The sequence below is a fragment of the Lycium barbarum genome, chromosome 12, assembly GCF_019175385.1.
Source record: "Lycium barbarum isolate Lr01 chromosome 12, ASM1917538v2, whole genome shotgun sequence".
Classification (NCBI taxonomy): Eukaryota; Viridiplantae; Streptophyta; class Magnoliopsida; order Solanales; family Solanaceae; genus Lycium; species Lycium barbarum.
In genome coordinates, this window is record NC_083348.1 from 67,407,468 (window position 1) to 67,422,293 (window position 14,826).

At 33.9% G+C, this 14,826-nt stretch overlaps 1 protein-coding gene across 1 annotated transcript; it reads left to right on the forward strand.

Moving 5' to 3' along the window:
- The first annotated feature begins 14,045 nt into the window (after positions 1 to 14,045).
- LOC132624376 (uncharacterized) lies at positions 14,046 to 14,534 on the forward strand. Its single transcript, XM_060339164.1, has one exon. The coding sequence runs from the start codon at positions 14,046 to 14,048 to the stop codon at positions 14,532 to 14,534; it is 489 nt and encodes a 162-aa protein (XP_060195147.1).
- Positions 14,535 to 14,826: the final 292 nt, after the last annotated feature.

Consider the following 14,826-nt stretch of genomic DNA (forward strand, 5'->3'; position numbering starts at 1 on the left):
AGGAAAAGAGAGTGAATGGGAGAATTAACAAAATACAGGAGATAACACAACAAAAAATAAACTACATAGTCAATGGAAAAAATATTGTACATGTTTGCCAATGTCTACCGACTGATGCTCTAGATATTGTATGAATTGTCGTCAATAAGTCGGTCATTTTTAAAGAAAAAAAAAAGTTGGGGGAATATGTTCTCAATTGTCCTCAATGCCCCTCTGAAAACGACTTGGTATATGTGCGTGATACTATATCTTCTTTTCTCAAACTGTATTTCTAAACGTGGTGTCTTTTCATTTTTGTTTGTTATGTGTTGGTTTTAATTGTTTTAAGTAGGGTATTTAGAGTTTAGGGATATTTACGTAATTTAACTTTTAAGTTAGAGAGTTCATGTTTTTAATATAATTGTCAAAAGTATGGAAAAGAGTTAGAAGGAAAAGAGAGTAAATGGGAGAATTAACAAAGTACAGGAGATAGCACAACAAAAAATAAACTGCATAGTCAATGGAAAAAATATTGTACATGTTTGCAAATGTCTACCGACTGATGCTCTGGATATTGTATGAATTGTCATCAATTAGTCGGTCATTTTTAAGGAAAAAAAGTTGGGGGAATATGTTCTCAGTTGTCCTCAATGCCCCTCTGAAAACCGACTTGGTATATGTGTGTGATATCTTCTTTTCTCAAACTGTATTTCTAAACGTGGTGTCTTTTCATTTTTGTTTGTTATGCGTTGGTTTTAATTGTTTTAAGGAGGATATTTAGAGTTTAGGAGTATTTACGTAATTTAACTTTCAAGTTAGAGAGTTTATGCTTTTAATATAATATAGATTAATAGATCCGATTTATCTTCTCTAGACTATTCATGCATTACTAATTCTCACACACAATCCTTGCATTATTAATTCCTATATATTTGGCTTCATACTCCCTTGCTATCCTTTGGTTTAGAAACAAATTATGCACGAATTCGAAATGCAAAAATTATACCAGATTACTAGTAATATATTACTTGTTTCTAAACCTAAGGACCGTAAGGGAGTATGAAACCAGGAAGTTTACAAAGTTTGGAATTTCAATTTAACTATTCAGGCAAGCAAATTTCTTGAAGACAACAATATTTTTGTACAGTGATGAACAAAGTGCCTAGTGGTGGGAAGTCAATTCCTTAGCCTAGAAACCCAGTCTTCTTGACGATCGGCTAATATAACTCCACTCTATATTAAAAGGTCCAATTTCATATAAAAACAACCTAAATTCCATTCACATCCAGCTTCAAATGTATACGATAAACAACTAAAAGGGACACGCACTATTAATTGATCATGATATTGAGATCCACGATTTCGTATCTATTTGGACTATATAGATGTATATATAATGTTAACTTCTTATGCCATTAAGGAATATAATAGGATGGATGAGATTATGTTCACACTTAATCAGAAATTTTGAATTCAAGTCCTGAGAATGAAGCAATTTTTATATCCTAATAAGGAACACTTTCTCTCTTGAATAAGCTATACACGATACAAATCTAAATTAATTAAATCACTGAGTTAATTTCCGGATACCAATTGATTGTAAAAATAATGCAATTTCTTATGCTTACTATGAAGTGTGAATCAAATGATGTGGAATAGGTAAAGTAGTATACTGTGGAATCTATCACTGTCCACTATTGTTTGGGAATTCGAGATGCAATGTGCTAATTATAGTGCTTTGAAGCTGAGTGATGTGATAGAATTTGCAGCTTTCTAAGAACTATTGGCCAAAGACATTTGAAGATATTGCTAGAACACTTCAGGCCACGTAAATAGATATGCATAACATGTGATTGTGAAGCACCCCATATCATGAAAACGTACAATGGTCTCTTTCCATTTTGTTGGGCCGGTTTCACCCAAGACGTGTATAAACAGAGTTTCTAGAAGCAAAGCCGGCATAGAGGGAATGTATATAGCACTCCCTCCGTTCACTTTCTTGTCCACTGCGAATTTTGCATATTCATTAAGAAATAATAAATAAAGTATATATTTTATCATGATATTCATATTAATTAGTATATAATTATACTGAATTTAGAGAATGATTTGAAAACAGTAATTAATGCTAAGGATAAAATAAAAAAAAATATTTTTCTCTTGATATCTGAAAGTAGACAAGTAAAAGTGAAAATCTATTTTTAAAATAATTGACAGGTAAAAGTGAACGGAGGGAGTAATAAGCAATAACCATGAATAAATAATACTCCCTCCGACCCAATTTAAGTGTTTTAGTTTGACTGGAACGAAGTTTAAGAAACACAGTAAGACTTTTGAATCTTGTAGTCTTAAATTATAGAGGTGTGTAGTCCTTTAATCTTGTGGTTTAAAACTTGCCAAAACTTATTAAATATAGAAAGAGACACTCTTTTTGGAACAAAAAAAAAAGTAAGACACTTAAATTGGAGCGGACTAAAAAAAAAAAAATGGAGCGGAGAGAGTATCCTATTTATTTTTATTTATATATCTTTTTTTTTAGTATGTTTTGAAAAAAATCATATTTAATAGCTTTTTAATTATGACATCTCAAGTGACATATTTTAGACTATAAATTCAAAAGGTATTTTGATACATTATACGTATATTTCGTTTAAAATCACGAGATCTAAAATTCCTCTTACTTTTTAAAATTATTTACTCAGTGAAGCAAAAACATATAAAACGAAACAAAAAGAGTTGTTACAGCAAACACTGATGTATCGTAAGACAAACTAAACCACCATGATAGATTTACATTCGAGAACTCTCTGAAATTAAGTCAGAAACTAAAATAAAACATGTAAATACTATTGAAGATGCATGTTGAGCAATCACCTTTTTTAACAGTGCGGAAAAAAGTTTCTTTCTACATGTGCATTATTTGTGCAAGATGTTAGGTGACGTTTAGGTAGGTTTTGGAAATAACTTCTCTAGATATTTTTTGTACACAATTTTGGAGTAACATTTTACAAAGAAAAACTAAATGTGTTTAAAGAATTACTCTCTTGAGGAGGATTTGTTCTGTCTTTTTTCCCCCCGAAAGTTAGAACCAAGCAAACACAGAGAAAAAAAAAGTTAAAGAGACTTTTTGACATAGGCGTCCGAAGTTTGACTTGACATTTTTATCCGAATTGTAGAACTATTGACAATAAAAAGTTGGATGACTCAACTTCAGACATTTATGTATTTTTGTGCACCGTCGGTGTATTATTTTTTTACACCTTCAGCTAACATTAATCTTCTATACCAGGTTACCAAATTTTTTCTAATTAATTTTTCAATTGGTATCAGAGCGTACCAGTCAATCATGTTTTTCAATTTGTTTGTGAATTTGGTTAGGGATATTAATTGCACTCGTATTCCATAATTGCAGATGGAGAAGAAGAAATGACAACTAAGAAATTATTTGAGGCATGAAAGAATTACTTCTGATTTCGGTACGATGTTGAGAAAAATCAATGAAAAATTTCAGATTTAGAAAAGGAAATAAATTTGGTTAAGAACACAACTAGTAATTAATTTTGATTAGAGTACAAAGTGGACTCAACTTGCTTTTAGGGCCTGTTTGGAAAGCTACCTTGTAATTGAAATTGGTGTAATTACTAGAGTAGTAATTACACAGTAGTGTAATTGCGACCTGTTTGTTTGTCACAACGGCATTACAGTGTAATTACTAGCATGCTGTTTGGTTGCACAAGTGTAATTACACAGTTAGTTGAATTTACAAATAAAATTTAATTATAAAAAAAATTAAAATTAAAATTTAAAAATTATTTGCCTTTATAAATGATATCAATTTAGTTATTTAATAACACATTGTTTCTTCAACATATATATTAATTAATAATCATATATTTGTAACTAATATTGTAAAACATAATTGATATATATTTTTTAAATTAATAATATTTAATTTTAATTAATTATAAAACTTAAAAGAAGACATTTTTTGTGAGAACGTCATGGATTGGATGTTTGACAAAAAAATAATATTTATAAATATAATGCCATAACATTTCAAATGTTTGACACAAAAAATCCACCAAATGTATGTGAAAAATAAACAACATGCAATGTGAAAGAAAATAACTTAAAATTGAAAATAGAACTTAAATTCAAAATCCAAAAGAAAAGTTTAACATAATACTCTTATGTCAAATTCCAACATTACATAAGTAAGTTCCAACATAACTTAAGTGAATAATTCAAAAGAAAGGGAAAATATAAGTCTATAACCTCATTCACAACGAAATTCTACTTTAATAACATCACTCGTTATATGTCAAGTTTGTTAATGACTCATTCTTTCCAATATTAAGAGGTGTAGTTTCAAAAAATTAGAATAATAACATGGTTATGCTACATGAATAAAATAAAAAAATACGAGCAATTACATGGAACCACAAAAAGTAAAGGTTGGGAATGAGAAGAAAGGAAATGAAATGAAAATAAATAATATAAAAAGAAAATTACATTAAAAAAATAAAAATAATTAAAAAGTAAAAATAAAAAATAAATTAAAATAATAGAAATTAAAATAAAAATAAATTAAAATAAACAAAAAAGAAAAAAAAACTAAAAAGTAACCATGCAATTACAGGGTGTAATTACACTCGATTCTCAACCCCCCCTCACTTTGAGAATTGTCTGATTACACCCTCTCAATTACACCCAATTTCCACCTAACAGTGTAATTGCTTGGTCAAACAAACATGTCAAACTGTATAATTACACCCAATTCCAATTACATGGTTGGCTTTCCAAACAGGCCCTTACTATATTTCTTTTCATAATATAATTGTATTTAAAAAGGTCTGGTATTAATTACTTAAGAAAGTTACCTTGTTCACCTTTAAAGATACCTGATGGTGTAAAAAAAGGATAAACTGACGATGCACAAAACTTAAACTCTGCTGGAGTTTAAGTTTTGTGCACCATCAGTGTATCATTTTTTACACCATCAGGTAACATCAACTTGCTATACCAGGTTACCAATTTTTTCTAATTAATTTTCTATTTCAAAGATTTATATTCTTTTCTATTTCCTTCTATCTCTCTCCAGTTCAAAGTTTATTATATATCAGGTCTCTCATTGACGGCTTGTCCAATAAATCATTCTATTCCATTATCTCTGTTAATAATCTCTAGAAAACACAAATGCTGAATAGTAAAATGATGAGCTAATCTTATCAATAAAATGGAAGCCAATTGGCTTCACATCTCCTATATCAATATTTTTTGCATTTTCAATCTCTTTAGTTATTTCTTGCATCTTCTTCCATAGTATTAATCTTTCAATTATCATTTCAGTCAAATTATGTTTTCAATTTGTTTGTGAATTTTGTTAGGGATATTAATTGCACTCGTAATCCATAATTTCAGAAGGATAAGAAGAAACGACAACTAAGAAATTATTTGAGGGATGATAGAATTACTTCTGATTTCGGTATGATGTGGGGGAAAATGAATGAAAATTTTCAGATTTAGAAAAGGAAATAAATTTGGTTAAAAAAAAACTAGGAATTAATTTTGATTAGAGTACAATTAGGACTCAACTTGCTTTTATTATTATTTTTCATAATTATAATTGTATTTTAAAATGTATAGTATTAATTACTTAAGAAAGTTACCTTGTTTACCTTTCAAGATACCTGATCGTGTAAAAAAATGATAAACTGACTGTGCACAAAATTTAAGAGTTTAAGTTTTGTGCACCGTTGGTGTATCAATTTTTTACATCATCACGTAGTATTAAACTGCTATTTCTAATTAATTTTCAATATCAGAGATTTATATCCTTTTCTCTTTCCTTCTCTCTCTCTCTCCTCTTAAAAGTTGCTAATCTACCTCAGGTCTCTCATTGATGACTTGTCCCATAAATTATTCTATTCCATTATCTCTGTTAATAATCCTAAGAAATCTCAAATGGTGAATAGTAAAATGATGATCTAATCTTATCAATAAAGTAGAAGCCAATTGGCTTTACATTTCCGATATCAATATTTTCTTCATTTTCAATCTTTTTAGTTATTTCCGGCATCTTCTTTCATAGTAGTAATCTTTCAATTATCATTTTAGTCAAATCATGTTTCCACGTTGTTTGTGAATTTGATTAGGGATATTAATTGCACTCGTATTCCATAATTTCAGAAGGAGAAGAAGAAATGACAATTATGAAATTATTTGAGGCATGGAAGAATTATTTCTGATTTCAGTATGATGTTGAGGAAAACCAATGAAAAATTTCAGATTTAGAAAAGGAAATAAATTTTGTTAAGAACACAACTAGGAATTAATTCATATTAGAGTGCATAGAGGACTCAACTTGCTTTTACTGTTGTTTTTCATAATTATAATTGTATTTAAAAAGGTATAATAGTAATTACTCAATAATGTTACCTTGTTTACCTTTAAAGATACCTGATTGTGTAAACAAATGATAAATTGACAGCGCACAAAACCTAAACTCTTAGGTTTTGTGCACCGTTAGTGTATCATTTTTTTACACCATCAGGTTACATTAACCTGCTATACCAGGTTACCAAATTTTTTCTAATTAATTTTCTATTTCAAAGATTTATATTCTTCTCTCTCTCTCTCTCTCTCTCTCTCTCTCTCTCCCTCTCCTCTTCAAAATTTCTTGTCTACCTCAGGTCTCTCATTGACGACTTGTCCCATAAATCATTATGTTCCATTATCTCTTTTAATATGTCATGACTTATTTTGCCTAAGCCGTGCGGGCACTTACCTTCCGACCTTGATATGCGAACCCTCAACCCAACAATGTATAAATACGTAAAAGAATGAAATGAAGTAGCAGAATAGTACAAATACGTAAGTCTCACGATATAGATATAGAAGTAGTAGAATAGTGCAGAATAATAACAACACCCCCAGGGTCTAGTCTGAATAACACAAGAGCATCTAACAGGGAAATAATACAATCCGAAATACTAATACATAAAGTGTCTATGTCTCTGAATAGAATAGGATATAAAGATAGAAAAGTCTTCAAGGCAGCGGATGACCATGCTTACCCTGGAGACTCGAAGAGGAAGCTGAAACGACTATCAACCACGCATCACAGAAGTGGATCCAACCTGATACTCTGCATTCATAAAAAAATACAGCAAGTGCAGGTCAGTAAAAATAACAGTACTGATAGGCATCATCAGTCGACTAAGCATAGCTAACACAACTCAGATAATAAAGCAGATAAGCAAATAAACCAACAAGTATAAGTCAATGTAATCAAATCCAAGTATCCCTCATCGCCTATGTAAAGCATCTGATCCCAAGTGTGCCAAGTCTTAACATATCCAATCCAATCCAATCCAATCCAATCATCGCAATACACACCAAGCATCTCAATCAAGTCATAATACAATGCAATGCAGTAGTGTATGAATACAATACAATGTACTTCGGACGGAAATATCGACGTCTCGGTAGCACAACCCAGCATGATTGGCGAAGTCTAAGTGCCACCGGTCCCGGATCTTTGCTCAACTGACAGACGGGACCTCGGATCTTTGCCCACGGGGGGTTCTCACCGGCACTACCCTGGGGGACCTGCGAAGTCCATGCACTATCAACGATTCCGGAACTAACATCGGATATCGGCCATGCAATCAACGATTTCGGGATGAACATCGGACATCGGACTCTCACATCACTCAAGTAAAAGAGTTTTCTCAAACATCAATTTCACTCAATCAGCGATTCCGGGATGAACATCGGACTCTCACGTCACTCAAGTAAAACTGAGCACAACTCATCAAGTGTTTCATCAATTATCATCAATATCTCAATAATGTATCATGAAAATGAGAATCTGTGCAATGCATGAATCACATCAATAATCATGGTCAATATCACAAGTACCAACGATGGGTACGCCAACAATATATCCGAATCACAAGTACCAAGAGTGGGTACGCCAACAATATATCCAAGTACAAATACCAACAACGGGTATGCCAACTATATCATAATCACGATAATAAAAAAGAATCCAACATGTACCAATGACTTATGGCATCAAGCCGGCACAATAGAACAATCAAATCACACATAACGGGGTGGCTAGCCCCAAACACACAACAAGGCCTAACCTAAGGCAATATTCAACCCAACTTTATCCCCGAAGGTTCACATGCTGTCTCCGACAATATAATCTAAATATGCTCTTCGCGATATGAAGTCTCACCAAGGGTAAGCCATAACCTACCTGGATGGTCGAACCGCAATACCAACAACTCACAACTTTGTCTTGCCTTTCCGCTGAACCTCAGAACCAAAGTAGTATAAGCATAATCGAATAATAGATTAGAAATCACGAAGAATGATACTAATATTGCTACTATTTAAATTAGGTCAATTCTAGCCCTATAAATTGGGAAAACGGGCCCACAAGGGCAAAACGAGAAATTCGGAAGCAAAATGCCAAAATAGGTACTAGATGATCATAACCCAACCACTAATTGCTGATTTAACTGAAGGGTTAGTCTAATTTCTGATTTCAAGCAAAACCCCCAAATTGGGTATAAACCCTAACTCTTTAATTTCGAAATTCAACACTAAAAAGGAAAGATATATGATTAACAAGTTTAGATTCATTAAAATCTAACATAAACATCACCAATATATCATTAATAAGCCTAGGGACAATGTTCATCAAAACCTTATTTCAACTTCCATCACTATGGGTTTATTAAAGGGAAGGGGAAATCTAAGATGATTATGGTTAAAGGAAGAGTAAAGGAACAAGTAAGATTTACCTCCAAGAATGTCTCCAAAATATCTCCAAGAACTATTCCCCAAGACACTAATTTCGAAATGGGAAACAATGAGGGTCTAAGGGCTTTTAACACTTTATCAATTTTACAAACTGTCCATCACCTGCTTTAGCGGTACTGGGACCACCTCAGCGGCGCCGCTTTAGCGGTCAAGCCTAAAACGCTTGGGCCGCTACAGCGGCAGAGTTACCGCTCCAGCGGTACCGCTGCCACGGTGCTGGTGCCGCCAAAGCGGGCACCAGACACCATAAAACTTTACATGTTTCACAATTTGATCTAATTTTGCGACTAATTTTCGAGGCCATCTGCTCACATACCATACACATAGACACACATAAAAACGCGCTATGAATGCACCCGTGGCCTCGGAATTCCCAACGGAGGTCTCGTTGACCGAGTCAACCCCCGATGCCTTAGTTTCAATTTCCAACCCAAGTCCCGAAATGCATCCGAATGCATTGGGAACCGAACCAAATATACATGCAAGTTCTAAACGACTATCCGCACCTCTCGGAACTGACGAAATTCCGAAAAAGGTCTGTTTACCCAAAAGTCTACTTCGGGTCAACTATTTTTCACTTTAAGCCTATATTTCACAAAAGTTACTCGAATCCGATCTAGACACCTCGGGAAGCATGCCAATGGTCCCCTCGGGTCAAATTGAGCTAATCAATGTTCGGGAGCTGGCGAAAATGCCGAAAAGACTATAACGACCAAACGGGTCGTTACATAATAATCCCTAGAAATCTCAAATGGCCAATAGCAAATGATGATCTAATCTTATCAATAAAGTGGAAGCCAATTTGCTTTAAATCTCCTATATCGATATTTTCTTCATTTTCAATCTCCTTAGTTATTTCCTGCGTCTTCTTCCATAGTATTAATCTTTCAATTATCATTTCAGTGAATTCATGTTTCCAAGTTGTTTGTGAATTTGGTTAGGATATTAATTGCACTCGTATTCCATAATTTTAGAATTAGAATAAATAGCAACTAAGAAATTATTTGAGGCACGGAAGAATTACTTCTGATTTCGGTATGATGTTGAGGAACATCAACGAAAAATTCCAGATTTAGAAAAGGACCTAAATTTGGTTATGAACACAACTAGTAATTAATTTTGATTAGAGTACAAACAAGACTAAACTTGTTTTTTTTTTTAAATTTTTATAATTATAATTGTATTGAAAAAGGTATAGTATTAATTACTTAAGAAAATGTTACCTTGTTTACCTTTAAGATACTTGATGGTGTAAAAAAAGGATAAACTGACGGTGCACGGAGTTTAAGTTTTGTGCACCGTCATGTATCATTTTTTACACCATCAGTTAACATTAACCTGTTATACCAAGTTGCCAAATTTTTTCTAATTAATTTTATATTTCAAAAATTTATATTCTTTTCTCTTTCCTTCTCTCTCTCTCTCCTCTTCAAAGTTTCTTGTCTTCCTCGGGTCTCTCATTGACGATTTGTCCCATAAATCATTCTGTTCCATTATCTTTGTTAATAATCCCGAAAAATCTCAAATGGTTAATAGTAAAATGATGATCTAATCTTATCAATAAAGTGGAAGCCAATTGGCTTTACATCTCCTATATCGATATTTTCTTCATTTTCAATCTCTTTAGTTATTTCCTGCGTCTTCTTCCATAGTATTAATCTTTCAATTATCATTTCTGTCAAATCATGTTTCCAAGTTGTTTGTGAATTTGGTTAGGGATATTAATTGCACTCGTATTCCATAAATTCAGAAGGACAAGATGAAACAACAACTAAGAAATTATTTGAGGCATGGGAGAATTACTTCTGATTTCGGTATGATGAGGAAAATCAATGAAAAATTTCAGATTTAGAAAAGGAAATAAAGTTGGTTAAGAACACAACTAGGAATTAATTTTGATTAGAGTACAAAGAGGACTCAACTTGTTTTTTTTTCATAATTATAATTGTATTTAAAAAGGTATAGTATTAATTACTTAAGAAACTCACCTTGTTTGCCTTTAAGGATACCTGATGGTGTCAAAAAATGATAAACTGACAGCGCACAAAACTTAAACTCTTCTGGACTTTAAGTTTTGTGCACCGTCAGTGTATCATTTTTTTACACCATCAGGTAACATTAACTTGGTGTACCAGGTTACCAAATTTTAATTTATGTTTTCTGCACAGTCAGTTTATCACTTTTTTACACCATCAGGCATCTTTAAAGGTAAACAAGGTAACTTTCTTAAGTAATTAATACTATACCTTTTTAAGTAAAATTATAATTATGAAAAAAAAAGCAAGTTGAGTCCTCTTTGTACTCTAATCAAAATTAATTCTTAGTTATGTTCTTAACCAAATTTATTTCCTTTTCTAAATCTGAAAATTCTCATTGAGGTTTCCTCAGCATCATACCGAAATCAAAAGTAATTCTCCCATGCCTCAAATAATTTCTTAGTTGTCGTTTCTTCTTCTCCTTCTGAAATTATGGAATACGAGTGCAATTAGTATCCCTAACCAAATTTGCAAACAACTTGGAAACATGATTTGACTAAAATGATAATTGAAAGATTAATACTATGGAAAAAGACGCTGGAAATAACTTAAGAGATTGAAAATGAAAAAAATATTGATATAGGAGATGTAAAGCCAATTGGTTTCCACTTTATTGATAAGATTTGATTATCATTACTATTCACCATTTGAGTTTTCTTGGGATTATTAACAGAGATAATGGAACAAAATGATTTATGGGACAAGTCTTCAATGGAACAAAATGATTTATGGGACTCTTCATGCTTTTATATCTCTTGATGGTTGCAAACATCATTTGTGCCTAAGTACTTTTACTTTGCTTGAGAAATAAAGTGAAAGTTAGGAAAAGAGTTAGATAGCAAGGATTTGGGTCATTAAATCCATCTAATAGCTTGAGCTAGAGATAGGAAAGCTAACTTGTAGCATAATGGGTGTTTACATTTTCCACATTCTAAGGCTTGAGAAAGCTTAGTAATGATATTTATCAATTTAGTTGAGAGATTTTTGATAAAATTACGTAACCCATGGTTAATCGCATCTAGACATTTAAAAAGGTTGAATTGATACCCATTTGCACTACTTTCCATTGGAACCCCAACCTTAGTCCCTTTACCAATAGTTTACATTTTATAACAACATCTCTTAGTCATTAATGAACAAACTTCAAACCAATTACCATTATATTCCCATCTCCCTTGAAATATAGACTAATAGTCGAGTGTTACACTTAGCAAGTATATTTCTTCATTGTATTCTACGTGGGATTCGACCCCAACCTTGTTGGATTATATATTTTACAATGACCGCTTACTCCTAATATTAAAGGTGTAATTTGGGTGTATCAAATTTTGACTCCGTTGCCGGGGAATATGGTTTAGAAATTTACCAATTAGTGTAAAACTCTACTTTTAGTCTTTATTTCTCTTCTTATTTTGTTTGTTGTTATTGTGTTGACGCAGGTGCAATGGGGGATAATACTAATGATGATGAAATGATTGTGGAGCCGGGTAATGCCGCCGCCATTCGCCCGCCTCCAGTTCAGGAAAATGGAAGTTTCCTTGTTAACAATACTATGTTGCACCTGCTCAACACCAAGGGATTATTTGGGGGTCTACCAACGGATGAACCGAATAGCCACTTAAAGGTTTTTCTTGGGGTTTACACCACTAATGTGCATCCAAATGTCTCCGTCGAGACAGTTAGGTTGAGGCTCTTCCCGTTCTCTCTCACGGGTGAGGCCACCGTATGGTTGGATGATCTTCCAGCTGGTTCTATTACTACTTGGGTGGAGTTGAATCAAGCATTCCTCAAGAAATTCTTCCCTCCTTCCTGGATGTTACAATCCGTGATGAAATTAACAACTTTCGTCAACTTCCAACTGAAGCTCTACACGAGGCTTGGACTCGTTTTAAAAAGAAAGTTAAGAGTTGTCCAAAGCATGGGTTGCCCGATAGTGTTCTTCTCCAAACATTCTACCGATCACTTGATACAGTCAACAAGTCGAAGGCAAATAATATTGCGGGTGGGTCCGTGATGGAAAACTCTTATGCGGTGATGAGTTCTCTCCTAGATAAATTTACTGAGACCAATGAAGCTTGGCATACTAGCGAGACAGAAGTAGGTGGAGGAGGTCCTTCCAAAATTGTCTTATCTAGGAAGATAATAAAGAAGGAAGAAGAGAGAGATGAGACCATGGTAAAGTTGGTTACCCAAATGGATCTTCTCACTAAACTTGTGTTGGCTGGAGGCTCGAAGCGAGTAATATGGTAGGATCTTGTGAAGGGGATTCTATGGATGAGAAATGCTTCCAAGTGTATAAGGAAGAAGCCAACTTTATCGACAATCAAGCGGGGGGTTCTCGTCCGAACTACCAAGGTCCTAATCAAGGATCTTGGTGCCAAGGTCAAGGGAATCAAGGTTGGAACAAAGATAGAGAAAATCAAGGGTGGAGCTAAGATAGTGGAAATTCTCATTGGCGGGACAACAATTAAGGTGGTTATAACAAGAATCAAGGTGGTTACAACAATTACAACAACCACCGGAGCTTAAATCCTTATGTCCCACCAAAAGGGAACCAAATTATTTCAAGCCAACCATCTATTAGTGACCCCGCTAGTTCTAAAATGGAGGATATGCTATCAAGAGTGTTGAAAAAGATGGAATCAACCGATTCATTTTGCAAAGAAACAAGGGATGAAATGAAAAGCTTGGGGCAAATTGTAGGTTCTCACTCAACTTCCATCAAGCAATTAGAATCGCAACTTGGCCAAATCTTGTCTAATCTCAACCAAAGACAACCCTAGTGATATGGTTGCAAATTCAAAGAATGAGTGTGATCATAAATGCCATGCAATCACTACTAGGAGTGTCAAGATAATTGGGGAAGAGATATCGGTGAAAGATAGTGTGGTGGTTGATAATGAGAATTTTTTTGAAGAGCCTATTGTTGTTGAGGAAAAAGTGACTCCAAAGAAGAAATGGGATAGTATTGAAAAGCCCATTATTATTGAAGAGGTGGCGGAAAATGATGAAGCTTCGAAAAGCAAGATTGTGGTAGAGGAGGTGCCAAGGGCTTTACCGCCCATTCCAAAGCCTCCTCCTCTATTTCCTCAATGATTGGCTAAGAAAGCAGACGATGGAAAGTTTCTCAAGTTTATTGAGAGATTGAAAGGGATTTCAATCAACATTCCTTTGGTGGAAGCACTTGAACAAATGCCCGGTTATGCAAAATTCATGAAAGAGCTTGTGAACAAGAGGAGACATGCTAGTTTTGAAACAGTGGGAGTTACACATCATTGTAGCTCTATTGTGACAAAAGCCTTGGTTCAAAAGAATGAAGATCCGGGAGATTTCACAAGTTTGTGCACTATTAGGATATACAAATTTGCCAAAGCGTTATGTGACCTTGGGGAAAGCATCAACTTGATGCCTCTTGCTATCTTTAATAAGTTGGGTTTGGGCACTCCCCGACCCACAACAATGAGGTTGCTAATGGCGGATAGAACTATGAAGAAACCGGTTGGTATCCTTTACGATGTGTTTGTGAGAGTTGATCGGTTCATTTTTCTGGCAGATTTTGTGATCTTGGATTGTGAAGTTGATTTCGAGGTGCCCATAATCTTGGGATTTCGAGATTCCCATAATCTTGGGAGGACCTTTCTTGGCTACGGGGCGTGCTCTTGTAGATGTAGAGAGGGGTGACCTAAAATTTAGAATGAATGATAGAAGAGATCACTTTCCATATTTGCAAATCAATGAAACAACCAGCGGATATGAGTTTGTGTCGGTTATTGATACAATTGATGAAGCCATGAAGACAACCGTTGAGTATGAACACGTGGGTGATATGTTGGCGGCGGTGATAATGAACTATGAAGGGGAAAATGAAGAAGAGTTCGAGGAGACGGTTAATGCATTGATTAGGTTAAGGTCACACCACTACAATCCAAAGAATCTTGATCTTGATTTAAAAATCAGAGCAACTCCTCCCGAA

Coding starts and splice junctions, on each gene's coding strand:
- LOC132624376 (XM_060339164.1), top strand. CDS start 14,046: ATGCCCGGTTATGCAAAATTCATGAAAGAGCTTGTGAACAAGAGGAGA.